The 27,388-nt window shown below is 43.7% G+C and overlaps 1 protein-coding gene across 2 annotated transcripts in view; it reads right to left on the minus strand.

The window, feature by feature from the left end:
• Positions 1-1,688: 1,688 nt before the first annotated feature.
• LOC127640117 (anoctamin-9) overlaps positions 1,689-27,388 on the minus strand; it is a 43,001-nt gene continuing 17,301 nt past the window's right edge. For both annotated transcript variants that reach the window (XM_052122520.1, XM_052122521.1), the window contains exons 14-24: positions 23,136-23,172; positions 22,917-23,028; positions 18,957-19,014; positions 18,753-18,850; positions 13,875-14,071; positions 13,014-13,166; positions 12,366-12,513; positions 12,159-12,281; positions 3,674-3,767; positions 3,449-3,561; positions 1,689-2,031 (exon numbers count right to left, since the gene is read on the minus strand). In XM_052122520.1, coding sequence (XP_051978480.1) covers positions 1,941-2,031; positions 3,449-3,561; positions 3,674-3,767; positions 12,159-12,281; positions 12,366-12,513; positions 13,014-13,166; positions 13,875-14,071; positions 18,753-18,850; positions 18,957-19,014; positions 22,917-23,028; positions 23,136-23,172 — 1,224 coding nt within the window. In that variant the 3' untranslated portion in view covers positions 1,689-1,940. The remainder of the gene's footprint in view (positions 2,032-3,448; positions 3,562-3,673; positions 3,768-12,158; positions 12,282-12,365; positions 12,514-13,013; positions 13,167-13,874; positions 14,072-18,752; positions 18,851-18,956; positions 19,015-22,916; positions 23,029-23,135; positions 23,173-27,388) is intronic.

The raw sequence follows: 27,388 nt of genomic DNA on the forward strand, positions 1-27,388 counted from the left end.
GTTCAAAAGAAGGATTAGTTTACGATCAAGACATCACTACCAATCATACTCGTGAGAGAAAAAAAAAGAGTCGACATGTCAGCGCACTCCTGCATCTCAGAGAGGATGAAAAAAGTTAATAAGGTTTACAACGGGAATATGGCGACACGCATCTTGGCGATTTTGAAGTGATGTTCCTTCTGACGAGAGCTGCAACAAAAAAAGGTAATCCCAGAAGTGAGTTATCTCATTTTCTGAGTTTCTCTCTTTCGATCCCTAAAATACAAACTCACACACAAACTCGCACACATGCACAAACATTTTACTCCAGTAAAGCCTTGCATCACTATCCTCCGCTGCTAGTTCTAACGTGATGTTTTCGAAATAGGCCCGGCCTGTATTAAAGAAAGACCCTTGGTGAACCCGTGGTGGAAGAAAGTAGTTCCACTCACAAGAGTATTTCATAGCATTGCAGTATCATAGCATGATATTATCTGATCATCCTGGAAACACTGGATTCCTCAACGATTTTAAAAAGCAACAGAATCTCTTCCGAGGTGTGCTAAAGGCATCAATTTGTTTTTAATGCAACAGAAACCACAGAAAATTAATTGCTTATTATGATACATTGTTTCACAAAATAAGTTGCATTTTAAATCCATGCCAATAATCATGAGTACAACTTCATATAAAATGTAACAAATCTGTACAAATAATGAAAAAAAATATATTTAGAAAGTGAGTTTTGAAAGTCACCACCCTGTTTCAAAATATTCACATTTTGTTACCTTACAGCCTAAAAGGAAAACTAAAATACACTTTTTGCTGGCTTTATTTACACACAGTAAACTACAACATCCAAGCAACAGAAAGATCTAAAATCTAAAAACTAACAATTTAAAAAATAATAATATTACAATAAAAATACAAAACTGAAATGCCCAATTTAGGGGTGGGAGCTTATAACACCCAATGTCCACTTAAAGGGTTAGTTCACCCAAAAATTTTTATTCTCTCATTATTTACTCACCCTCATATCCCAGATGTGTATGACTTTCTTTCTTCACCAGAACACATTTAAAGAAAAATAGTAAAATATCTTACCTCACCAGGTCCTTAAAATGCAAGTGAATGGAGATTTCTCTTTTGAAGTTCCAAAATCACAGACAGTCAGCATACACGTCATCCATACGACTCTGTTAAATTAATGTCTTCTAAAGCAACATGATCGCTTTTGGTGTGAAAAACATAAATATTTAAGTAATTTTTTAAACTCTAAAACATGCTACCGTTCAGCAGCAGTATGTGCATGTGACGTAATCGCATTGGCATTGGAAACACTTGAGAACTGACATATGTGCATCACAGCCTGAAGAGAAATGTTGGTTTTAGTTTAAATCTGTATTTTTCTGCTTATTTACTCAAAATGGTGCATTTGTATGCTTATCCTGGATTTCTCAAACGAGTGGAAAAAGTGAGATTACTTTGGTGTCATGGCAATGCGAACATTAGAGACAGCTTGGACTCCACCCTCTCCTGAAGCATTGGATTATAGTTAAAAATGACTTAAATATTGATCTTTTTTCACAACAAAAGAGAATGCATCACTTTAGAAGACATTAATTTGACATCTGGAGTCGTATTGATGTTTATGCTGACTGTCTGTGATTTTTGGACCTTCAAAAGAGAAATCGCCATTCACTTGCATTTTAAGGACCTGTTGAGCTAATATATTTTCTATTTTTCTTCAAATGTTAAACAATAATAAATAGATGGTGGCCATCCTCTAAAACTATTGTACAACCTTTTTATATTATTTATTATTTATTTTATTATTAAGCTAAGATCATATGCTTGAAACAGTCTGAAGTCAAATGTTATTGATTATCATTTATTCTTTGTGAATATATGGTTGAGGAAGTACCTTGTTTTGTATAATATTAAAAGAACAGGTCACATATTTAGCTTAATGTTCTGCTTTGACGTACGATTCTTGTCGCATTATCATGCTCATTCAGTTTGGTGAATATGTCGTGGTGTGCTCTTTGACCTCTGAAAAAAAATATAATAAAGTTTAATTAGGAAAAAAAACAACACACACAATTATGCAGTTCAGTCATGACGATGCTGAGAGTTTTACAGTATTATAATAGATATGAGAAGTTAGTAGGTTTGGTCTAGGCCAGGGGTGCCCACACTTTTTTGTGTGATGATCTACTTCTAAATGACCAACTCAATAAGATATACCAACTAAAAAAACACAGTTTCATTTAAAATAAGAAAATGCTTGTTGGGACTACTGTATGTATCCCTACATGGAATTCATCTTCTAATTAATACAAAAATATATAACAATGTTCAATGTTGATATCATTCAGTTTTAACACTAAACCCAAAACACCTACAGCACAATAGATTACAATAGCCAGGACATTTACCTTATTCTGATGACGAGTAAATATTGACCAGGCGAGGTTTTGTTTCTTCAGTTGCCATGACAACTAGGTTTGCGCATACGCGCCTTCCAAGGACTTCTGAAACAGAGCGCGAAATTGCGATGCTACTGCCCGGATTAGGCAAAACTGTCTGATTCCATTCAGTTTTGCCTAATCCGGGCAGTAGCATCGCAATTTCGCGCTTTGTTCTCAGAAGTCCTTGGAAGGCACGTATGCGCAAACCTAGTTGTCATGGCAACTAAATAAACAAAACCTCGCCTGGTCAATATTTACTCGTCCAGTGCAAGTCAGACAGAAACTAAAAGAAGGAAAGACATTATATTTATTTTTATTAAAATTTAACGAAAGTACATTTAAATTTTGTGCAATCTACCAGCATTGCCTTTGCGATCGATTGGTAGATCACGATCGACGTATTGGGCACCCCTGATCTAGGCAGACTAAATATATAAGTGGTGCTGGGGAGGAGGAGTTTCAGAGAAATAAATCTCCTGTAGTGCACTGCAGGGAAACTGGCTTACCTGCAAACAATAATCAGGAGAGGGTAGATTACAAATCAAATACCTATGAGTTTAAAGGATCTATCTGATTTCACCATGTAGAGTTGCATAACTGAACATTAATTAATTTACGATAACCTGTAATTCAAACTTGACCAAATTAAGTGTTACACATTCCTTATGGACCGAGTAAGAGTACTGCTTTATCTTATTTTTGACTGGAATGAAAACAAGGCTGCAGGTATATAGATGTACATTCACTTCAATGGGTTTACGGTTGTTTCAAATGGTGTTGCTCGTTCAGCTGAAATTGTATGTCAAAAGTTTCATGTTCAATATAAAATTACGAATCTACGATCTAAATAATCTCACATGATTGTCAGATAATGAGTGTTAAATAATCAGATAACAAAAAGACTGCCTCAAGACTTTTTTTTCTGTTAACTTTTTCTTAACTGATTTTGGCAGTTCCTCCCCCTGTATTTATGACTGTATTGTTCAGTTGATACTGACCTCAATTCTTCCTTCAGTCTTCTGAGTTTATCATACAGTATTTCATTTCTCACATCCAGGGGGGAGGTAGGGACAAACCAGCTGGCCACACACTTAAAGATCACCACGACATGCTGCTCAGAGAGACATATCAACACAGTGAGTGAGGAACGGCATTCCTTGTTTGTAAAATATATATTTGTTTTGTAGTTGAATTCCATATGTACTATATCAGTATCAGTTTACCTCAAACAGAATGATGAAGACTAGTCGTGCTGCCAGAATCACCCAAAACTGATTAGTTAAACTATAGTCCTCATTACTTCTATAGTCTCTATAACTGAAGAGAAAAGAGTACATGATTAACTACACACACAGTGTCTAATCCAGAAACTAGTTCTTTATCAGAATTGTAGCAACCTGTTTATTTACATAAACTTTCATAAAACAGACATTTTAAGAATTTGACTAAAATGAATAACCTCTTTGAACTAGGGGGCCTAGGTAGCTCAGCGAGTATTGACGCTGACTACCACCACTGGAGTCATGAGGTTGAATCCAGGGTGTGCTGAGTGACTCCAGTCAGGTCTACAAAGCAACCAAATTGGCCCGGTTGCTAGGGAGGGTAGAGTCACATGGGGTAACCTCCTTGTGGTCGCAATTAGTGGTTCTCGCTCTCAACAGGGCACATTGTAAGCTGTGCATGGATCGCGGAGAGCAGCATGAGTCTCCACATGCTATGAGTCTCGGCGGTGTCATGCACAATGATCCACATCATAAGATGCACGGACTGACTATCTCAGAAGCGGAGGCAACTGAGACTTGTCCTCCGCCACCCGGATTGAGGTGAGTAACTGTGCCACCACGAGGACCTACTAAGTACTGGGAACTGGGCATTCCAAATTGGGGAGAAAAGGGAATAAAAAATAACCTCTTTAAACACATGTCATTTAATTTGCCAATCAGACAGAAACTGGAGGACTAAGACCCTGTTTACACCTGGTTTAACCCTTATGTACTGTTTGGACATTTTTGTCCGATTTCCATGTCGTTCATTGGAGAGGGATACAACTTTTTCCCTTTCCCTCTTTTTACCATGTAAACACACACAAATCCTGAACTGATTCCATTAAGTTTAGTTGGTTTTCCAAAAAGTATCTTACCGGACAAATTTTTCCGAATTTAGAAATCAGGGCTGGATTGGTAATATGGCATACCGGACATTTTCTTGGTGGGCCGACGCACTTTGGGGCCGATCAGGGGAGGACTTGCCATCGGGAGAACTGGGCCACTGGCCACGAAACAGGACGAATGGGCACCGATAAGTTGAAATGAGCCTCCACGTTATGCAGAATGGGTGACAAAATGGCACCGCAATATGCAGAATAGGACAGCGACGCAAAAGCCAAAATGCAGAATACACTCACACACAATAATTAATTGATGATATTGAAACATAGCCAACAAAATATGTGTATAAATACATTTTTAAAAATACATATTTAAAACTCATAAGACCCGAGCTGTGTGCAATTTTCATTTCCTTTTTGATTTGTATCTAGTAGAATCTAATAAACATTTATATTTTTTAAATCAAATTGTTTATTATGTCTCCAGGAATGTTGGATATTCACGTTTTTGAGCCATTACAGACATTACAGCTGATTTTATGTAAAGTTGCTTTGGAACTATTTATACTGGGAAAAGAACAAATAAAAAACTTTACAAATAAAAATTATTTCATCATGACTTCATTGCACTTTTATGTTATTTAATAATTTTTTTTTTCTACTTTGGAAACATAATCTCATTGGTCTCTCTGCACTGTCAACCAAACAAGTGATAGCCAGTGCTGAAGTGTTTTACCAATCAGAAATTAGCATAAATAATTCTGATACAAGTAATGGCCAGCATTGTCCAATCACTGCCAACCATATTCAAATAAAATTAAGCATTATAAATTCTGAATCGATGTACTGATTATCACTGTCCCATGTCTGCCAAACATGTTGTGAATGTTCTTGGCTGCATAGAAAAGCTATAGGATGTTCCTAGTGAATGACTTAACCTCCAGTGTGTTGTCTGACTGCACTGGTCTCAGAACAGCTTCAAATCCTATTTCCATTCTAAATCCATATAAAGCCTCTGAAAACAACATTTTGGATGCACCCATTGATAATGCAAAAGTGATAATGCACAGTAAATATATTGTAGTGATTTCTAAGCACATTAAGGCATTATTGTTCTCCAAGGAGATCATTGTGTTTAACGGTGTGCTGTTTCGCGATAAATTGCTGAAATCTTTAAAATGGCATATCGGATGAAACAAGAGCTGCGCAGAACTTTCTTTCCTTTCTCTCTCTGATCTAAAAGAGATTATATATATATATATATATATATATATATATATATATATATATATATATATATATATAAAAGAGAGAGAAAATGGCGGAGAAACAGAGCAAACAATGCGTGTTTCCTTGTCAGCGTTACATGACTGGCAAGGACACGCATGAGTTTTGTTTTGTTTGTTTGGGGAAAGAGCACGCTGCTCTCGCGTTGGGGCAGGGTATGTGCGCACATTGTGACCTTCTTTCGATCAGAATGCTTTGCGCTCGCCTTGCTTACTTCCGAGAGCCGGCACCCACACTTCATTCGTGGGGCTCTCGTATGGATCTGGCTGAGGAGCGAGAGACGGGTCCGTCCCTTTCACTCGCTCGCTCCCCAGATCCGGCTGGTCCTTCGCGTGATCTTGAAGCGTGCTCCAGCGCCTCTTCAGTTCACGAGGGGGACCTCAATTCTCTTGTATCTGCAGATTTCGAGTTACCTACATCCGAGCACTCAAAGCATGATTCAAAATCCTCTGAAGAGTTACTCGATGTGGTTACTCGTGCAATGGCCAGACTTCAATTAGACTGGCCACACGACCAATAAACCACCAAACGCTCCAAATTAGAGGACAGATTTCTGTCTGGTGGCCAAGGGAAGGGAATGCCTCATCAATCCCTTCCCTTCTTTGATGACCTCCACGATGAGCTTGCTCGTTCATGGAGGAAACCTTTTACCGCACACGTTCACGTGCCCTCGACGTCGTTATATTTGACTATCGTAGATGCTGAGGTGCGAGGGTATTCAATGATGCCGCCGGTCGAAGAGACACTTGTGGGTTATCTCTCGCAGGGTTCGGCATCATCTTTGAAAAAACCTGCTCTCCCCTCTAAGCCATGCAGGACTACCTCCATGCTAGTGGGGAGGGCTTATCAAGCGGCAGGTCAGGCTGGTGTTGCGCTGCACACCATGGCTGTGTTACAGGCATACCAGGCTGACCTGCTAAAAGACCTGAGTGCGGGTGAAACTCTCGACGAAGAGGCTTTTTCAGAACTTCGTCGAGCTACAGATTTGTCTCTCCGTGCGACCAAGCAGTCAGCCCATGCCATTGGCCAGTCTATGTCTGCTTTGGTGAGTACAGAGAGGCCTTTATGGTTTAACCTTTCAGGCATCAGGGATAAAGACAGAGTTTTCTTACTCGGTGGGGGCGGGGCCGTCAGCCACCCAGTCTCGCCCGATTAGGCTAAAAACATATTGTTGCGAGTCATGCTCCCCCTCGTAGGGACTGGGGACAGGCTCGTTGCCCTCAGCAGCCACCCAAGCAAGACCTCAGGGCTGTGATTTCTAAAAGAAAGAAACCCTGATGCCCTTCGGGACGGGGTGCGTGTATCATTCACTTCGGCCCTCCCGATACCCCCACGAAACCTTTCGGGTGATAGAGGCTTCCAACAAAGAGTTGGGTGTACCGTTGCTTCCTGCCTTAATCCAGGACACGGAACACTCAACACCCCCTCAACAGGAAGTGTTGAAATTAGTACCCATCTCAGAGAACCTGGTATTTCTATGTGGGTTCTAAAGACAGTAGAAAGAGGCTACAGAATTCAATTCACTCGCCGCCCTCTACGTTTCAACGGCGTGGTTCCCACTACCGAGAAACTGGAACAAGCATGTCTACTGTGGAAAGAACTGCAAAATCTCTTGGTAAAAGGGGCCATAGAACATGTTCCCCTTCCAGAGAAAGAGTCAGGCTATTACAGCAGATACTTCCTGGTTCCCAAGAAGGGTGGGGGGTTGCGTCCGATTCTAGATCTTCGAGGCTTGAACCGCTCGGTCAGGGTGTTCAAGTTCAAGATGCTAACTGTCAAGTCTGTCATGTCTCAGTTCCAACATCACGATTGGCTGGTCACGATCGATCTCATGGATGCATATTTCATTATTGGAATTCTGCCACAGCACAGGAAGTTCCTGAGGTTCGTTTTCGGGGATGAAGCCTTCCAGTATCGGGTTCTTCCAAGCGCTGAGCGCTTCGTTCCCTTTCTATGTGGTTCAGACCCCGGTTTCTTACCTTGGGTCCCACTCGCGGTGCGTCATGTCATCGCAGGATGCTAACGACAGACTCTTCTCTGACGGGTTGGGGTGCGGACTTAAGTGGTCGTCCAGCCCAAGGGGAATGGGAGGGTCTGCTGATGGCAGTATTTTTGGCCCTGAAATACTTCCTCCGACATATGAGACAACACAACAGCAGTCTCCTACATAAACCATCAAGGAGGTCTACGTTCTCTCCACCTGAATTGGCTGGCACGTCAGATTCTCCTTTGGGCCCAGGGAAAGCTCCTGTCACTCAGGGCAGTTTATATCCCTGGACGTCTAAATGTGGGTGCAGATTTTCTGTCCAGACAAAACATACCGAGGGGTGAGTGGAAACTCGAGGTAGTACAACAAATTTGGGAGAGATTTTACAGAGCAGAAGCGGACCTCTTTGCCTCTCAAGAGACTGCGCAATGTCCCCTCTACTTCTGTCTGAGTCACCCAGCCCCCCTGGGTCTGGACGCAATGGTGCATACATGGCCCAGAATGTGTCTCTATGCATTTCCCCCAGTTTCTCTGCTCCCGGGAGTCTTGGCCAGAGTTCATCAGCAAGGGTCTTGCATCTTACTGATAGCGCCCTGCTGGCCGAACAGGATTTGGTTCTCAGAGATGATATCTCTCCTCGACGGCTTGCCTTGGGCGATTCCAGACAGGAGGGACCTTCTGTCTCAGGCACAGGGGACGATATTTCATCCCTGGCCCGAATTGTGGAAACTTCATGTTTGGCCCGTGAAGGGTACCAACTGAGGGACACAGGGCTGTCGCCTGAGGTTATCGAGACCATTCTTAGTGCTAGGACTCCCTCCACCAGAAGAATCTACACCAATAAATGGAGTGTCTTCAAAAAGTGGTGCAGTTTACATGGTGCAGATCCAGTTAACTGCCAAATTGTTTCAATTCTGGACATTCTTCAGGAAAAACTGTCAGCAGGCATATGCCCCGCTACTCTCAGGGTTTATGTGGCCGCCATTTTGGCTTGCCATGCCTTGATGGACAGGGTGCCTTTGGGGAGGCATCCTCTACTCGCTCGCTTCATTCATGGAGCCAGGCGACTGAGGCCTACTGTTAGGACCAGAACTCCTTCATGGGACTTAGCAATAGTCCTAGATGATCTGGTTGAGACCCCCTTTGAACCTCTAGAGTCAGCATCTGACAGACTTCTGACTCTCAAGATGGTTTTTCTTATGGCGATTACCTCTCTTAAGAGGATCGGAGATCTACAGGCTCTGTCTGTTTTGCCGGCCTGTTTAGAATTTGCCCCAGGTATGGCCAAAGCTATTCTGCATCCTCATCCCGACTACCTTCCTAAGGTGCCTTTTTTGACACTACAGCCTGTCACTCTGGAAGCCTTCTGCTCGCCGCCATTTTTAATCCTGGAGTAGGAAAGGCTTCACGGACTCTGCCCAGTCCATGCCCTTCAGACTTATGTCCACCTCACTAGCCAGTGGCGTAAGTCAGGTCAATTATTTGTCTGCTATGGGGCAGCAACAGGGGGGTGGCCGCTACCAAGCAGACTATGTCACATTGGGTGAGGCATGCTATTGCCCTGGCCTATGAGGCGCACGGTCAAGCTTCGCCAGTAGGTGTCAGGGCTCACTCCACCAGAGGGGTCGCCTCCTCTAAAGCCTTGGCTAGAGGGGTCCCTCTGCAGCAGGTTTGTGATGCGGCAGGCTGGTCCTCTCCGCACACATTCATCAGATTTTATAGTTTGGATGTTCATGCTACTCCGGGCTCTTACGTCCTTGAGTCGACATCTCAAGCTCATGCTTGAACAAGTTTGTGACACGGCAGGCTGGTCCTCTCCACGCACATTCATCAGTTTTTATGGCAGGCTCATGCCTGAACAAGTTTGTGATGCGGCAGGCTGGTCCTCTCCCCACACGTTCATTGAACTTTATGGGTTAGATGTTTTTGCTACTCTGGACTCTTACGTCCTTGTGTCGACATCTCAAGCTTATGTCTGAACAAGTTTGTGATGCGGCATGCTGATCCTCTCCGAATTTTATGGTTTAGATGTTTATGCTACCTTGGGCTCTTACGTCCTTGAGTCGACATCTCAAGCTTATGTCTGAGACCTCTCGCATTCTTGTGAGCACACTTCACAACCGTAGGGGTCCGGACAGCCCCAGTGTGGCGGCGTGGGTATTGCGTTCCCAAAAGCAGCGCAGCATCATAGTGAAGCTTTTTGTAAAGGGAATGTCTCTGGTTACACGTGAAACACTTGTTCCCTGAAAAAAGCGGAACGAGATGCTGCACTTCTTTGCCGCACTGGGATGTCCCAGGACTGCTCTTCAGAAAAAGATATCTGACGACACGCTGGTGACGCCTCTATTTATAGCCTGGCCACAGGTGCATCTAATGATCTCACCAGCCGAGGCTATAAATTCCGGTCACTGTTCATTGATGTGTTACATACATATTCACAGCTGGTCACAATGCAGGATTGTTCCCAAAAGCACTTAGCAAAGCGCAGCATCTTGTTCCGCTTTTTTCAGGGAACAAGGTTACACATGTAACCCAAGACGTAACTATTTAACACAGAAAGGTTTCAATGTAAAAACGTAATGAGTTTTCTAACCAGATGTAGTTTTGTTGCTGTTTCTCCCAAAGACAAATATCACTGAGATCGGCACCATGTTGTTTTGTCACATGACTCTGTGCGTCAAAAGTTTAACACTTTAATGAGAGCCCAGAGTGTCCTGAACTGAGATCAGTCAGTTTAAATGAAATTATACATAGTAGCATATAGTGAAGCCAAAACACAATGTACGTGCATGAGGACACAGGGTCGCATGTGAAATAAAATATAATTTTCAGGTATTTCCCATTAGCCAAAACTTGTTGCCTCTAGGTGATCCGAACATGTGGTAAGGCGAGACACATCGCTGTTTACACCTGGATCTCCTGACAACTTGTTTTCAGATTTCCAGGGAATGGTCTTTGATTTAATGACAACATACATCAATCACATGATAATAAACCACAAAAAAGTAATAAAAGACAAAAAATGTGCGCTCTTTTTTCCAGATGTATCTGAAATTTTTATTCTAAGCACAAATGCAAAATTTAGAGTAGAATTTTAGTGGATTAACTGTGTTAAAGGAGCTTCATATGTCTGTGCCTCTCATTTGTGTCTCTTTATGTTGATTATCAGACACACTGAAGAAGATCCTTAAAGTTCTCATGTTTGTGTTTGTATCCACTTCTTTCCATTTTCCAATCTGATGTTTTATTTTTTATTATTTATTTGTAATTCGTTTTTTTATTTTAAAGCCGCTCGCAACTGGCAAACTCTTGTTTTAGTGCAGCGGTTGATTGACAGGTGAGGGGTGGCGCTTCGTTGCTGCTGGGAAACATTCAGGATGGATTAGCATTTACATTTACACCTCAAATGCTATGCGATTCAAGAATGCACAAATTAGCATTCCATGGGGACTGCTGTTGCATTCAAGGGGTTTGACACCCTCTTAGACACCCTGTAATTCGTATATACACAAATGTACACAAACACACATACAGAAAGACAACAATTGTGAGTGGAAATAAATGGGTGAGACAATAACAGAGCCACAATGAAGAACACACACACACACACACATTTCCTATCAGACATTTTTGCATCGGCCCCAGACTGTTTACCTTTCTAGTGGCACGACAAGAAGCACATTGTGTAAGCAGCATGGAAGGCCTGGGTTCAGATCCAGCGTTAAGGAAGTAATCGCATTCACATAATCAGAACAGTGCCATTCGGAGTTTCCATTTTTCCCTCAAACATTACATTTTTACACCACTGATGGTTAGGTTTAGGTTTGGGGTTTGGGTCGGGGGGTACAATTTATCAAATATGTATTCCTATTCCTCTTCACTGTATTACAGTTTGGCCCCCCTCTGTGAACATTTCAAATGGAGTTCACATGTGCCCATTAATCAAAAACAGTTACCACTTTGGCCACTAGTGTTTCACAGTTCACTGTTTTTTTTTTTAACTGAAAATAAGGTTACAAAAAATGTGCTTCTTTTATTTTATATAAAAAAAGGAATTCATGGTGTAATTTGAGCTAATTGAGGTCTAAAGTCCACCAAAATGCAAAAATCATAGTCATAATAACTATTAAAGAAGTTAGTTAAGAGGTGAGACACACAAAATGTGTCAAGATGTATTGGAAAAAGGGTATTACAAATTTCCTGGACCAGTAACAGTTGTATCCCAATAGGAATGATTGAATAAATTACTAGAAAGCAGTGAAATACAGTATATGGCAAGAGTGAGCAGAAGAAAAGAATGGATTATTAGAGGGATTCATAAAATTACCTGCATTGTGTCACATTTATGCCACTGTGAGTGACAGTCTGAAAGGGTGTGAAATCTTTACCGACTCTCTCATCACTAATATTAGCAATGGACAGAGTGTTGTTTATATATCCAACCATACAACTGTGAAAAACACAAATTAAGACTGAAAAACACTGTTGTTGCAACTATTGATAATGCAGGTGGAAAACATTGAGTCAAACTCACTCAATGCCAGAAGCACTGCCGCTGGAACAAGGCCCATAGTAGTATTGGTAAACCAGACGTGGAATGAAATCTGAAGATATACCAATGACCAGTCCATTAGCAATGACTGCAAGCACACCAATTGCCTCAAGCACATCTGTCCAGACACCTAAATTGAAGAAAGAAAAGTTGATTTTCAGCAGTGTGGACCCGTGCTCTCTGATCATATCTTTAATATAGTTTATTTTCTTTTGCTTATTTTTGCTTATTATATATTTCCTTTTGAATTAAGAACAGAATGCAATTTGATATTGAATTTAAGGAAGCAAGAACAAAAACAGCTAATGTTTGAAATGCCACGTACACAAAATGGTATTCTATAAGACCACAAAGTCTTCCAAATAGAGCCAAACAATTAACCTGTTTACAAGATGGTAACCTTAATTACCACATGTGTTGGACTACTAAAATCCTGCTGTTATGTGACTGTATTGAATTTCTTTCACTTTTAATAAATTTAATTCTTCTTTCTGTCATTCCATTTCAGCTTCCAATTCAACATACTGTGGGAAGTGGCCAATTGAATTCCAATTCCACCAAATGAATTGAAAGGGAGCCAATTCTAAAATGGTGGTTTATAAATGTATCCCATGATTTGTTTCTCCTCACCAATATCGTTGGCCTTCGTTGGAACCAGTCTGCGTTCAAGACTAACCATCTTAATGGCATCCAATCGGATCTCAATGATGTTGTTTAGAAGAGCCAACAAAGGAGCCAGAGGAAATGCTGCCACGAAGATTGTAGTAAAACTGAACTGGATTACTGGGGAGGTAAAAAAATAAAAATAAAAAAATATATATATGTATTGCTCAAAGAGACTGTACAATACATTGCACGCAATTAGGTTTCAAAGAAAATTGTATTTCTGTAATATATTCTCTTGATACTCTTGCTACATTTTTTGAAGATCCAAAATCTACAAATAGAATCGTAGTGCTGCTAGTCTATGCAAAACTCACTGTCATGATGCTAGGGTAGCCAGGAGTTGTGGTTGCTATGGCGTTCTGAGCTGTTACTTGCTACTTGTTGCTAGGTGATTCCTTACTGGCAAAGTCAAAAGAGCCCACCCATATCCTGTACTGACTTGAAGACTTGAGTCCCTCCTTCAACATAAGGCTATGAGATTTTTTTCGCAGATTTTATCGTCCACTAGGCTAAAATTGTAAGTCTGAGCTGTTAGAAAATAGCACACCTTAAGTTTTAAGTATTGTTCATGTCCATAGCACGCCAAAGTTTAATAGAATAGGGTCAAGAGTTTGTTCACATCCCTAACCCTAAGTATAAACAATACCTATGATGCTTGCCTTTGCAAACACCACTAATACTAGGTTTAGGTCTTTTAGGTAGGTCTTTGTACTATTTAGATTCTATATTGGCTTTAGGAAGTTATTTAAATTTAGAGGCCCTGTAGGAGCGCAAAAAATCTATAAAATAATTATATATCTTTAACCATAGTTTCATGATCTTTACCCATTTCCAAGAATTCATTAAAGAGGCTGAAGCTATCTATTTTGTTCAGTCCATAGTTCCTGTGAAGGTCCTCAAGTTTGCAGTTATCACACAGTCCTGATCCTGCCTTTGCATTCATACACTCCTTCTTATAGCAGTTGACACATCTTCTCCTCAACTTCTGAGCCTTTTTTCTTTTTAACCAGCGACTGATCCACCTGTAGAATGAGGGTACAAACAGGTGCTTGTCCCAATGAGTGAGTGAATTATTAGGTTGATTCAAACTGATACAAATTCAACTGATTTGTGAGTCTTTTGACTAACTCATTTGTTTATGAATCAGACTGCATACTGCACTATATGATTGTAGTCAGCAAATGGCAGACTGTCAACATATTTGAGGGTCAATTTAATGGTTGAGTTTGAAGAAGCATTTACAACATTATCCTGCTTGGACAAAAGTTGGTACTATAACAGTGAACAACATGGAAATGCAGCAACTTAATTACATGCATGAATTATTAACAAATGTATGTAAAATAATAACATACTGCATATTGCACTATATGATTTTAGCCAGCAAAGACAGCGCAGTTGAAACATGTGTTGTCTATTTATTGCCTTTATACTATTCCATCAATTTAGACTGGAATCACATACCTTAGCAAACACAATTATTTTTTGTCATTTTGCTGTTGATTCAGTAGTAGTGAAGAAAATACTGTATTTTACTACAGAGTTACATCCACATCAACGGAAAACGTCTCGGGTTACATGTGTAAACCTTGTTCCCTGAAAAAAGCGGAACGAGATGCTGCGCTGCTAAGCGATACGGGGAACAACTCTAGCTGTGAACCGAGCTGAAATAGTGTGTGTAACACGTCAATGAACATTGACCGGAATTTATAGCCTCGGCTGATGTAATCATTAGATGCACCTGCGGCCAGGCTATAAATGGATACGTCACCAGGTGTCGTCAGATACTTCTTTTTGAAGAGCAGTCCTGGGACGTCCCAGTGCGGCAAAGCAGCGCAGCAGCTCGTTCCGCTTTTTTCAGGGAACAAGGGTTACACATGTAACCCGAGACGTTCCCTTTACAAAAAGCTTCACTACGATGCTGCGCTGCTAAGCGCTACGAGGAACGCAATACCAACGCCGCCGCACTTGGGGCTGTCGGGACCCCTACGGTTGTGCAGTGTACTCACAAAAACGCGAGAGGTCTCAGACATGAGCTTGAGATGTCGACTCAAGGGCATAAGAGCCCGGAGTAGCAAAGCATCTAACCCATAAAGTTCGATGAATGTGTGCAAAGAGAACCCTATTGCAACACAAACTTGTAAAAAAAACTGATGAATGTGAGCGGAGAGGACCAGCCTTCCGCATCACAAACTTGTTCAGGCATGAGCTGAGATGTCGACTCAAGGGCATAAGACTAATACTGTGTTTGACCCCCCTTCGCCTTCAGAACTGCCTTAATTCTACGTGGCATTGATTCAACAAGGTGCTGAAAGCATTCTTTAGAAATGTTGGCCCATATTGATAGGATAGCATCTTGCAGTTGATGGAGATTTGTGGGATGCACATCCAGGGCACGAAGCTCCCGTTCCACCACATCCCAAAGATGCTCTATTGGGTTGAGATCTGGTGACTGTGGGGGCCATTTTAGTACAGTGAACTCATTGTCATGTTCAAGAAACCAATTTGAAATGATTCGAGCTTTGTGACATGGTGCATTATCCTGCTGGAAGTAGCCATCAGAGGATGGGTACATGGTGGCCATAAAGGGATGGACATGGTCAGAAACAATGCTCAGGTAGGCCGTGGCATTTAAACGATGCCCAATTGGCACTAAGGGGCCTAAAGTGTGCCAAGAAAACATCCCCCACACCATTACACCACCACCACCAGCCTGCACAGTGGTAACAAGGCATGATGGATCCATGTTCTCATTCTGTTTACACCAAATTCTGACTCTACCATCTGAATGTCTCAACAGAAATCGAGACTCATCAGACCAGGCAACATTTTTCCAGTCTTCAACTGTCCAATTTTGGTGAGCTCTTGCAAATTGTAGCCTCTTTTTCCTATTTGTAGTGGAGATGAGTGGTACCCGGTGGGGTCTTCTGCTGTTGTAACCCATCTGCCTCAAGGTTGTGCGTGTTGTGGCTTCACAAATGCTTTGCTGCATACCTCGGTTGTAACGAGTGGTTATTTCAGGCAAAGTTGCTCTTCTATAAGCTTGAATCAGTCGGCCCATTCTCCTCTGACCTCTAGCATCAACAAGGCTACAGGACTGCCGCATACTGGATGTTTTTCCCTTTTCACACCATTCTTTGTAAACCCTAGAAATGGTTGTGCGTGAAAATCCCAGTAACTGAGCAGATTGTGAAATACTCAGACCGGCCCGTCTGACACCAACAACCATGCCACGCTCAAAATTGCTTAAATCACCTTTCTTTCCCATTCTGACATTCAGTTTGGAGTTCAGGAGATTGTCTTGACCAGGACCACACCCCTAAATGCATTGAAGCAACTGCCATGTGATTGGTTGATTAGATAATTACATTAATTCAATTCAATTTTATTTGTATAGCGCCTTTCACAACACACATCGTTTCAAAGCAGCTTCACAGAACATCAGCATTAACAGACGACAAAAACTGCAACGTCCATAAAGTCGATTAATCATCATTGTGTAATTTAGACAAAATTTGATTTTAATGGTTTAAAAATAATTAAATGATAATTATATTAACTCTTTCCCTTCCAAACACGGAATTTTCCGGGTTTTATGAAAAAGCTTCCGCCAAACACGGAATTTTCCTGGTATCCGTGTTTTAGGTGGAATACGGTAAGAAAGACCACGACGCATGTTTTGAAAGAGTACGCAACTCTTTGATCAAAGAAACAGACTGCGATCGTCTTAAACGTAAGTGGAGTTTTGAGAATGTAGCTCAAAATGTAGATAGAAATGCCTTTTTCTCAGCTTTTTGTTTAATGAGAAACTGAACAGGTGTTCCTAATAATCCTTTAGGTGAGTGTATTTTAACACTTCCTGTTGAGGGGTTTTCGAGTGTTTCGCGTCCTTTATAAAATGCAGGAACAGCGAAAACACCAAATTTTGACGGAAGCCTCTGCAACCCGAAACACCAAGAGGTGGCGGGAATGGAGGGGCTTCGAGGGGGTACCGGGAGGGGTGAAGTGAAGCACGCGCCCCATCCCGAGGGAGCTACCCCTAATCTAGGCGCAAGACCGTCAGGGTTTTCTCTTACTAGAATTTATAGTCCTGAGGTCTTGCTTCGGGGGCTGGCGAGGGCGGCGAGACTGTCCCCAATCCCTGGGAGGAGGAGCACGACTTGCCACGATTTGCTTTTGAGCCTCCCTTCAGTCAGGACCGAGGCGGGTCTGAGGCTTGCTCGTCAAGTGCAAAACCCACACTCAGGTCGTCCAGGAGGTCAGCCTGGTATGCCTGTAAAACAGCATAGTGTGCAGAGCAGCACCAGCCTGACCTGCTGCTTGATAAGCCCTTCCCACTAAAGTGGAGGTTGTCCTACAAGGCTTTGAGGGAAGAGAGGGCTTCTTAAGTGACGATGCCGAGCCCGGCAGAGACCGCAAGCCGCCTCTTCGACCGGGCGGCATACTGAATACCCCGTGCCTCAGCACCCATGATAGTCGAATATAATGACGCCGAGGGTATGTGAACACGGGAAGAATATATATATATATATATATATATATATATATATATATATATATATATTTTTTTTTTTTTTTTTTTTTTAGAGGTTCTCCATGAGCTAAAAAGCTCTTCATGGAGGTTATCAAAGAAGGGAAGGGACCTATGAGGCGTTCCCTTTCTTAGACTGGAAGATAAAATCTATCCCCTAATATGGAGCGTTTGGGGGTCTCTTTTTCGCGTGGCCAGTCCAATCTGGCAACCGCACGAGTAACAACATTGAGCAATTCCTCCGTAGATTTTTTTCGCGGACGGAAAGCTCGGAGGCGGGAAGAGAATCGCGATCCACCTCATGATCCGAAGAAGCATCGGAACGCGCTTCGAGATCATGTGAAGGACCAGCTGGGTTTGGGGAGAGAATGAGAGAAAGGGATCAACCCGTCTCTTGCTCCTCAGCCAAATCCATGCAAGAGCCCCACGAACGATATTTATTTAATTTTTTTCGTAAGTGCTGACTCCCGGAAGCAAGCGAGGCGAGCACGATGCACTCTTCCTGTTAAAGCAAATCGCAGTGCTCGCACCCACCCTGCTGCAACGCGAGAGCAGCGTGCTCTTACCCCCAAACAAACAGAGCAAAAACTGATGTGTGTCGTCTTCAGCTATAGAGCGAGAAGAGGGGAACATGCAACGTTTGCGGCTTTCAGTCATTCTCTCTTTAGAGAACAACGTTCACTGCACACTGCCTAACTGATTCTAACTCCTAACAGAGGAAAGAAAGTTTTGACAGGGTTTTTCAAACACACAGAAACAGAATCGCTCTGAAAAAAGAGTTTCTGACAACACCTGGTGACGTATCCATTTATAGCCTGGCCGCAGGTGCATCTAATGATTACATCAGATTATAAATTCCGGTCAGTGTTCATTGACGTGTTACACACACTATTTCAGCTCGGTTCACAGCTAGAGTTGTTCCCCGTAGCGCTTAGCAGCGCAGTATCGTAGTGAAGCTTTTTGTAAAGGGAACTGCAGACATTCAAGAACCATTAATGTAACTGAAAATTCATGAAATTCATTTGGTTCCAGTTCCATTTAGAAAAATAAATCATAAATTATTTGGTTCTTCAGAACCGGGTTTTGAATTCCAACTCTGGTATTAAATGAGAAAAGGCACTTATACAGACCAAATTATGTAAATAAATAAAAAATTTAAAAGTTCCACTTACGGACCAGAATATTCAAAGATATTGTTGAAGGTCTGTTTAAGTACCATAATTATAGACATCTGGATGAACAAGTCTGTGAGACAGCCACTTGGGTGACACTGAATTGAAAAGGTAAAATATTGCATTAGAAGGACAGGGAGTAAAACACAATTTAATAATGAATGTATTTATAGCATCCAGTAGAGAAAATAATAATGGACAAACCTCCTCCAGTCTCCATCTTCCTAATATCCTCTTATATCCTCCTGGGTGACCATTTATCCTACAACATAAAGTAATGCTTCAATGCTCCAATATTTCTTTACTCTTCATTTAGAATAAAACGTTTGTCTTTCACAAATCTTAGACTGCCTGAAAAATAGGGACAAGACTGCTTTTGTCCTGGCACTTTTCAATCAGAATATGTTCCACAATTTTTGGGTGAGTTGTGGATTCTCATTCAAAAATGTAAGGCGTGACAGACTATGGGAGCACCATTGACACCATATCCGATGGGGAAACCAATCACAGCTTGCTTAAGGAGCCTGCCCCCTCCCTTGAACTGCATTCAGTTTCTTTCACATGAAGACCTTTCCTTAGCACCAGAACTGTTCACAGATGTACCATCTAGGCTAATGTCGCTGAGCATGATTTCAATATTTCTCTGCTTTTCATTTAGCAGTGGTTTATAAGATTGCGGGCAATCTTGGACCTGCAAGTTCTCAACCGGACTTTACACATACACCTGTTCAGAATGCTCACGCAGAAACAAATTATAACCTGTGTTTGCATTAGATTGGTTTGCAGTGGTAGACCTGAAGGATGCGTACTTCACGTCTCCATTCTGCCTCGGCGTCGACCCTCCCTACGCTCGCGTCCGAAGGTCAGGCGTATCAGTACAAGGTCCTCCCCTTCGGCCCATCCCTGTCCCCTCGCGTCTTCACCAAGGTCGCAGAGCCAGCCCTTGCCCCGCTACGGGAAGTGGGCATCCGCATACTCGATTACCTCGATGACTGGCTCATCCTAGCACACTCTCAAGAGTTACTATGTGCCCAAAGGGACCAGGTGCTTGCGCACCTCAGCAGTTTGGGGCTTCAGGTCAACTGGGAAAAAAGCAAGCTCTCTCCTGTTCAGAGCATCTCTTTTCACGGTTTGGAGTTAGACTCAGTCTCAATGTCAGCACGCCTCACAACTGCAGTCAGTGCTCAGGTGCCTCGATTGCTTCAAGCCAGTCACAGCGGTTCCTCTCAAACAGTTCCAGAGGCTCCTGGGGCATATGGCATCCTCGGCCATGCCGCTCGGGTTGATGCATATGAGACCGCTTCAGCACTGGCTTCACACTCGAGTCCCGAGATGGGCATGGCGCAGCGGCACATACTGTGTGTTAATCACCCCTTTCTGCCGTAAGAAACTTTCAACCCTTGGACAGACCTCTGTTTTCTGTGGACAGGAGTCACCACAGATGCCTCTCAACGGGCTGAGGCACTGTGTGCAACAGGCACGCAGCTGCTGGCTCATGGACAGGGCCCCGACTGTGTTAGCACATCAACTGCCTCAAGTTGTTGGCTGTACTCCTTGCCTTGCGGTGGTTTCTCACCAACTGATCAGTTTCGAATCAGTTTCTCCAACTGATTCGGTGCAAGCACGTCTTGATCCATTCAGACAGCACTGCAACGGTAGCGTACATAAATCGCCAAGGGAGCGTACGCTCCCATCACGTCACAGCTCGCCCGCCATCTCCTCCTTTGGAGTCAGCCACGACTCAGGTCGCTGCTTGCCACTCACATCCTGGGAGACTGCAACATGACGGCGGACGCGCTGCTACAACAGGTCTCACTCAGCGGAGAGAAGAGGCTCCACCCCCATGTGATCCTGCTGATCAGGGACTGCTTCGGCAGGGCACAAATAGATCTCTTTGCCTCCCAAGAAAACTCCCTCTGCCCGCTCTGGTACACCTAATGGAAGCCCCTTGCGGCACAAACGCGCTGGCACACAGCTGGCCCCAGTGGCAGCGCAAGTACACATTTCCCCCAATAATCCTTCTTGCACTGGTGCTGTGCAAGGTCAGTGAGGACGAGGAACAAGTCACCTTAGTGGCTCCTTACTGGCCCATTCAGAACTGGTTATCGGATCTCAAGCTTCTCACGACAGCACCTCACTGGCAAATTCCCCTTAGGAAAGACCTTCTTTCTCAGGGACGGGGCCCAGACCTCTGGAACCTCCATGTCTGGCCCCTGGATGTGATGTGGAAGACTTAAGTGGTCTACCACCTGCAGTAGTAGACACGATCACCCAAGCCAGAGCTCCCCAGGCAGCTTTACGCCCTCAAGTGGCATCTGTTCACAAATTGGTGCTCTTCCAGATCTGAAGACCCGCAGAGATGCGCAGTTCAGTCAGTGCTTCATTCCTGCAGGAGAGGTGGGAGCTGTCCCCCTCAACCTTGAAGGTGTATGTTGCTGCTATCGCAGCCCACCATGATGCAATGGACAGCAAGTCCCTTTGTAAGCATGACTTGATTATCAGGTTCCTTAAGAGGAGCCCGGAGGTTGAACCCTTCCCAGCCAAGCCTGTTCCCATCCTGGGATCTCTCAGTGGTCCTCTCTGGTCTTCAGAGACCCCCTTCGAGCCGCTTGATTCAGTTGAGCTCAAAGCCCTCTCCTTGAAGACAGCCCTCCTGATCGCGCTCGCTTCCATCAAGAGGGTTGGGGACCTGCAAGCGTTCTCTGTCAGCAACACTTGCCTGGAGTTCGGTCCGGCAGATGCTCACCTCATCCTAAGACTGTGACCGGGCTATGTGCCCAAGCTTCAGGGTTTAGGTTGTGAACCTGAAAGTGAAGCTACCCTGGAAGGAGGCAGACCCAGCCTCTCCGTTGCTGTGTCCTGTACATGCTTTGCGTATCTATGTGGACCGCACGCAGGGCTCTAGATGCTCTGAGCAACTCTTTGTCTGCTTTGGCGGACGGCAGAAAGGGAACGTCATCTCCAAACAGCAAACAACATTATCTCATTGGGTTGTTGATACTATCTCCCTATCCTATCACACCCAAGCCGTACCACAACTCCTCCCCCCCCCCCCACCCCCGCTCCCCCTGTTCGAGCATACTTGCCATGTCACTATCCCTGACGTTATCCATGACGTTTATGAATCTTCTTGAGTAATCTGAATATTGCGTAATCTGAATCTTAAGTAATCTTAACCATGAGTACAGTATTTTCCGCAAATAAAGTCGCACCTGCATATTAAGTCGCACCAGGTAAAAATTATGTTATTTGAGAAAAAAACAAAAACACAAATAAGTACATGTGTATAAATTTCACTGACAGATTTTGTGGCAGGCATTAGGACAGGGCTCAGCATCACAATGTTTTTGGGCTTGTTTTTATCGAGAGTGCTTTAAGTAATGGTGTGTGACATTTTTTTTCCAAGTTATTTTTATGTTTTAGGGAAAAAAAACAATACATTAACAACAAATGTAACTCTATGCTGTATACAAATAAAAAGTTACTAACAGTTCACTGACTGAATGAACTGCACACAAGTCTTTCACCTGCTGTTTCACCTACTGTGACAATAAAGTGATTTGATTTGGTTGATTTGATTTTAATGTTTTTACTATGAGTGTGATGAAGCATCATTTTATGGGCATGAGAAGAGTTGCGTTTGTCAGCGGTCTAGAGTTTGTTAGGACAATAATGTTATGATGGACACAATTTTTAAACTGGCTGCTTTCTAAAGTAAAAATGTTTTGTATAGGCTTCTTTAAAATGCTACTACTATCTCTATTAATGATGTTTTCATCTGTTTGTGTGTAAGCATATGTTTTCTGGTGTGCAGTGTATTTGACCGGCCGACATCAAATAAGTATAAATTAGGTTGCAGGACCTTTCAGAGGATGAAAAAAAAACATGATTTATATTCTGGAAAATATGGTAACTTGAATCTTGAGTAATCCCCCCAGTTTTGCACACCAAAAAACTACTAGTTTGACACCAACAGTGCTAGTGTGAAAGCACCTCAGAGGTACAGTGTCAGTAGTTAGTGCTTGTCAGTGAATTATTCCTTCTGGGGTCTAAATCTACAACATCTGTGATACCAGCACCGGGTTACAAGCCACTCAATGTAGCTTGAGTGTTAAAATATTATATGAATGAAATAGCTACAAAGTAATTGTGTGTATACACTACCTTCCCAGAAAGAACGCTGTGTAGATGAGAGAGGAGAAGAGTGTGAAGAACTGGAATGTAAACATCTTCACCGTGAAGCTCCGTTCAGTGTCAGCATGGGACAAATTATTCTCTGAGAGCAAAAATTTAGCATTGTCTTGAGAATTGTTTCATATAATGAACAAATGTGGTTCAAACAAAATGTCTAATAATTACATCGACAAACCCTGTTCCACTGACCTATTTTACTGAGCTTCATGGCTACTTCACAATTTACCTGCATCAGATAAACACATATAGTTATACTTGTTTTTATCAAGACAAAAACCTCCAGAATTACTACTGGTTTAAAAGAAATACCAGATTCGGAAAGATTTGGATAATTGTTGTTCTATGTTCAGTAGAACTAAAGATTAAGATTAATTAAAGATTAATTTAACTTTAGAAGATTAAAGAATTAAAGGAATGTTCCGGGTTCAATACAAGTTAAGCTCAATCAACAGTATTTGTGGCATAATGTTGATTACCGCAGAAGTAAATTTTGACTTATCCCTCTTTTTCTTTTAAACAGGAACAATCGAGGTTACAGTGAGCCACTTACAATAAAAGTGAATGAGGCCAATGTTTAAAGGCAGAAATGTGAAGCTTACAATTTTATAAAAGCACTTATACTAATTCTTCTGTTAAAACTTGTGTATTATTTGAGCTTTAAGTTGTTTACATTGTCATTTTTAAAGTCACTTTAGAGTTTGTTGACATTACATCGTCATGGTAACAAAGTTGTAAAATTGGCAATCCACCGGATGTGTTCCACGATTCAACTGTTTTCAATTTCCTGTCTCTGGTGTTTTCACTTGCATTGGCATTCTTAGTGGGTAATGTAATGTTTAAGCTATTACATTTGTAAAAATGTTTAAAAAACATGGCGATACTTCACAGAGACGAGATGACCATTTTTTATAGACAGCGTCTCACCTGAGTGTGTAGATGGTCCAAGGTTTGTTATGTTGATATCATTAACTACTTTGAGTTGTTATGACAGCCAATAACTGCACAAGCTGAGCCTGAAAATCATTTAGCTTAAATAATTGTTGTTCTCCTCTGTATTGCTCGTTTTCGGTGTCGATTTTAGTGACACAAGGCGCTTCTTTCGAGAGCCTTGGATACCTCTGAATATGATAAAAGGCCAATAAAAAATTGGCAAACAGAATTTGCATGTCCCGCCCCCGGACATACGGTTATAAAATCGGGGACCGTGCATCTGTTTAGTCAGATTCTTTCTTCGGAGCCGAGCGGTTGTGTGATCAGCGAGCTGAGACATTCACTACTGTTCCACTCACCTCTAAGAGCATTGCTGTTGGATCCTACGTCGCATTACCACTGGCTTTCTCCCTTCTCTGCATGCCAGTGCAGTCCACGCCCCTGGGCACTTCGACAACGTTTCCTAAAAGAGCAAATAGACCTCTAAAAGAGTATACACATTGGCATTGAACATCTTTTTAAAGACGCGTCTTTTTCAAGATACCTTTCCGCCTTTGTGTAGTTCCTGGATGCAGTAGATATCTCTCTGCTTCAGACGGTCATATATGCAGCCTCACGTGTATGGGCTGTGATCACACTGAGGCAGCGTTTGTGAATGGTTCATGTTCTCATTGCGAGAGCGTAACCATGGCAACGTTGTGGTCGCAGCTTTCCTTCCTTAAAGGGAACGCCACTCCAGCCGCCCCCCGCATCGCACATTCTTCCCACGGGATTGAGGCCGACCCGGCTGGTGATGGAGTAAATCCCCGCAGACCACCCACTGTTTGCATGCTCGTTTGCTTCCATCCGGGCTCGATCCTGACCTCGCCCTCCGGGCCATGAAGGTCGCAGCACGGGCACTTGGACAGGCAATGGCCACCCTCGTGGTCCAGGAATGACATCTGTGGCTGGACCTGGTCGAGATGCAGGATACTGACAAAGCTCGCTTTCTCAACGCCCCCGTCTTCCAGCTCAGCCTATTTGGTGATGCCGCTGAGGACTTCGCCCAACGTTTTTCAGCGGTGAAAAACAGACAGAGACCATTCAACACATCACATCTCCTCGTCAACCAAGAGCACATACTCCATCTGTTCGCCGAGGGCGTATCCCTGCTGCTGCGAAAGCTCAGGCAGCTCCGCCCCACCCCGGGCCCAGCTCTCGGCCCCACTGTAGAGCTCCCTGCAGGAAGCCAACGCCCCCGTCTCACAAACGCCTTTGTGGACATAAAAGTTTCCCAGGCATTCCTGAGACTCTAGACCACTCCATCCCCGGTGGGGGGCCAGCAGGGAAACTTTTTCCCATACCCTGACTGGGCTGAGTTACCCAAAAGAGCAGCTTCCTAACTCCTTGACTTACCTAGCCGGTGCTCACAAATGCAGTTCTCACGGCGCCCCGGCATCAAACTCTTACAGGCAAAGTGGCACTATGGATGTAGAAACTTCACCTCCACACCCACGACTGTTCAACGTACACAACCCCGGCTGGCCGGTTCTGACGAGTCCAGCGGATGCCTCACTAGGACCTCTTCCTCAGTCACTAACATGCCCCCTGCCGGGTATGCGGAGCGAGGTAAATGCTTTGAGTCTTTTCTTAGCACACATGTCACAGGACACAACTTTTGCTCCCGACACAACACTACCCGCCGCTGCAATGCCCCACAAGGTACATCAAAAGCGATCGTCCCCTTAGTGTCCCTCGCACAGAGCTTAGACGCGTGGCTTACGCTTTCCAACCCATCACGCTGGCTGGCCAGGACCATCAGCTACACAATTCAGTTCGCCAGGCTCCCGCCCCATTTCAGCGACATCCGTCCCACTTCGTGCATGCCGAAAAAGCCAGCACCCTGCACACAGAAATCGCAACCCTTTTACAAAAGGATGCGATAGAGCCTGTCCCTCCAGCCAAGATGGAGAAGGGTTTCTACAGCCATTACTTCATCGTACACAATAAAGGAGGTGGGATGAGGCCAATCTTGGACCTGCGAGTTCTCAACCGGGCTCTGCGCAAACTCCCGTTCAAGATGCTCATGCAAAAACACATTCTAACATGCCTTCAGCATCAAGATTGGTTCGCAGCACTTTTGAGAGTCACTGTGTGCCCACCAGGTGCTCAGGCACCTCAGCCGTTTAGGGCTTCAGGTCAACTGGAAAAAGAGCAAGTTCTCCCCGGTTCAGAGCATCTCTTTTGTCTCAATGATAGCGTGCCTCACAAACTAAATTGCCTTTCGTCATTCAAAATAGGCACCAAGGTCCCTCTAAAACAGTTCCAGAGGCTCCTGGGGCATATGGCATCCTCAGCCGCGGTCACGCCGCTAGGGTTGATGCATATGAAGATGCATCAACAAGATGGGCATGGCGCCATGGCACATATTGTGTGGTCTTCACCCCCCTCTGCCATCAATAATTCAATCCTTGGATAGACCTCTGTTTTTTGCAGACAGGGGTCCCCCAACAGCAGGTGTCCAGACACATCGTGGTCACCATAAATGCCTCCAAACAGGGTTGGGGCGCCGTGTACAACGGGCACGCAACTGCCGGCTCCTGGACAGGCCCGTGGTTACTTTGGCACATCAACTGCCTATAGTTGCTGGCTGTATTTCTTGCCCTGTGAAGGTTTCGACTGAGGTCGGCTGCACACCACTCATATCCCGGGCAGCTTATGTGCAGTGAGCCTACTTGCACAGGTGCAGTGCAAGGTCAGGGAGGATGAGGAACATGTCACTCTAGTGGGCCCCTACTGGCCCACTAGGACTTGGCTCTCAGACCTCATGCTCCTCGCGACAGCACCTCCCTGGCCAATTCCCATGAGGAAAAACCTTCTTTCTCAGGGACGGGGCATCCACGGCTAGACCTCTGGAACCTCCACGTCTGGCCCCTAAACGGGATGTGGAAGATCTAAGTGGTCTACCAAGTGTTCACAACATGATCAACACATCCAGAGCACCCGCTACCTGGCAGATATATGCCCTAAAGTGGTGTCTGTTCGCAAACTGGTGTTCTTTCCAATCTGAAGACCCAGCTGTCCCCTTCTACCTTGAAAGTATATGTAGCCACTATAAAGGCCCACCACGATGCAGTGGACGGTGAGTCCCTAGGGAAGCACGACTTGATTATCAGGTTTCTAAGAGGCGCTCAGAGGTTGAATCCTCCCAGGCCTTGCCTGTTCCCCTCATGGGATCTCTCTGTGGTCCTTACGGGCCTTCAGAGAACCACCTTCGAGCCACTAGAGTCAGTCGAGCTATGTGCCTTCTCCCAGAAGACGGCCCTCCTGATTGCGCTCGCTTCCATCAAGAGGGTTGGAGACATGCAAGTGTTCTCTGTCAGCAACACTTGCCTGGAGTTTGGTCCGGCAGATGCTCATCCTAAGACCTCGACCGGGCTATGTGCCCAAGGTTCCTATGACCCCTTTCAGGGACCAGGTAGTGAACCTGCAAGCGCAGCCCGAGAGGAGGCAGACCCAGCCTTATCGTTGCT

Source organism: Xyrauchen texanus, chromosome 49, assembly GCF_025860055.1.
Source record: "Xyrauchen texanus isolate HMW12.3.18 chromosome 49, RBS_HiC_50CHRs, whole genome shotgun sequence".
NCBI lineage: Eukaryota > Metazoa > Chordata > Actinopteri > Cypriniformes > Catostomidae > Xyrauchen > Xyrauchen texanus.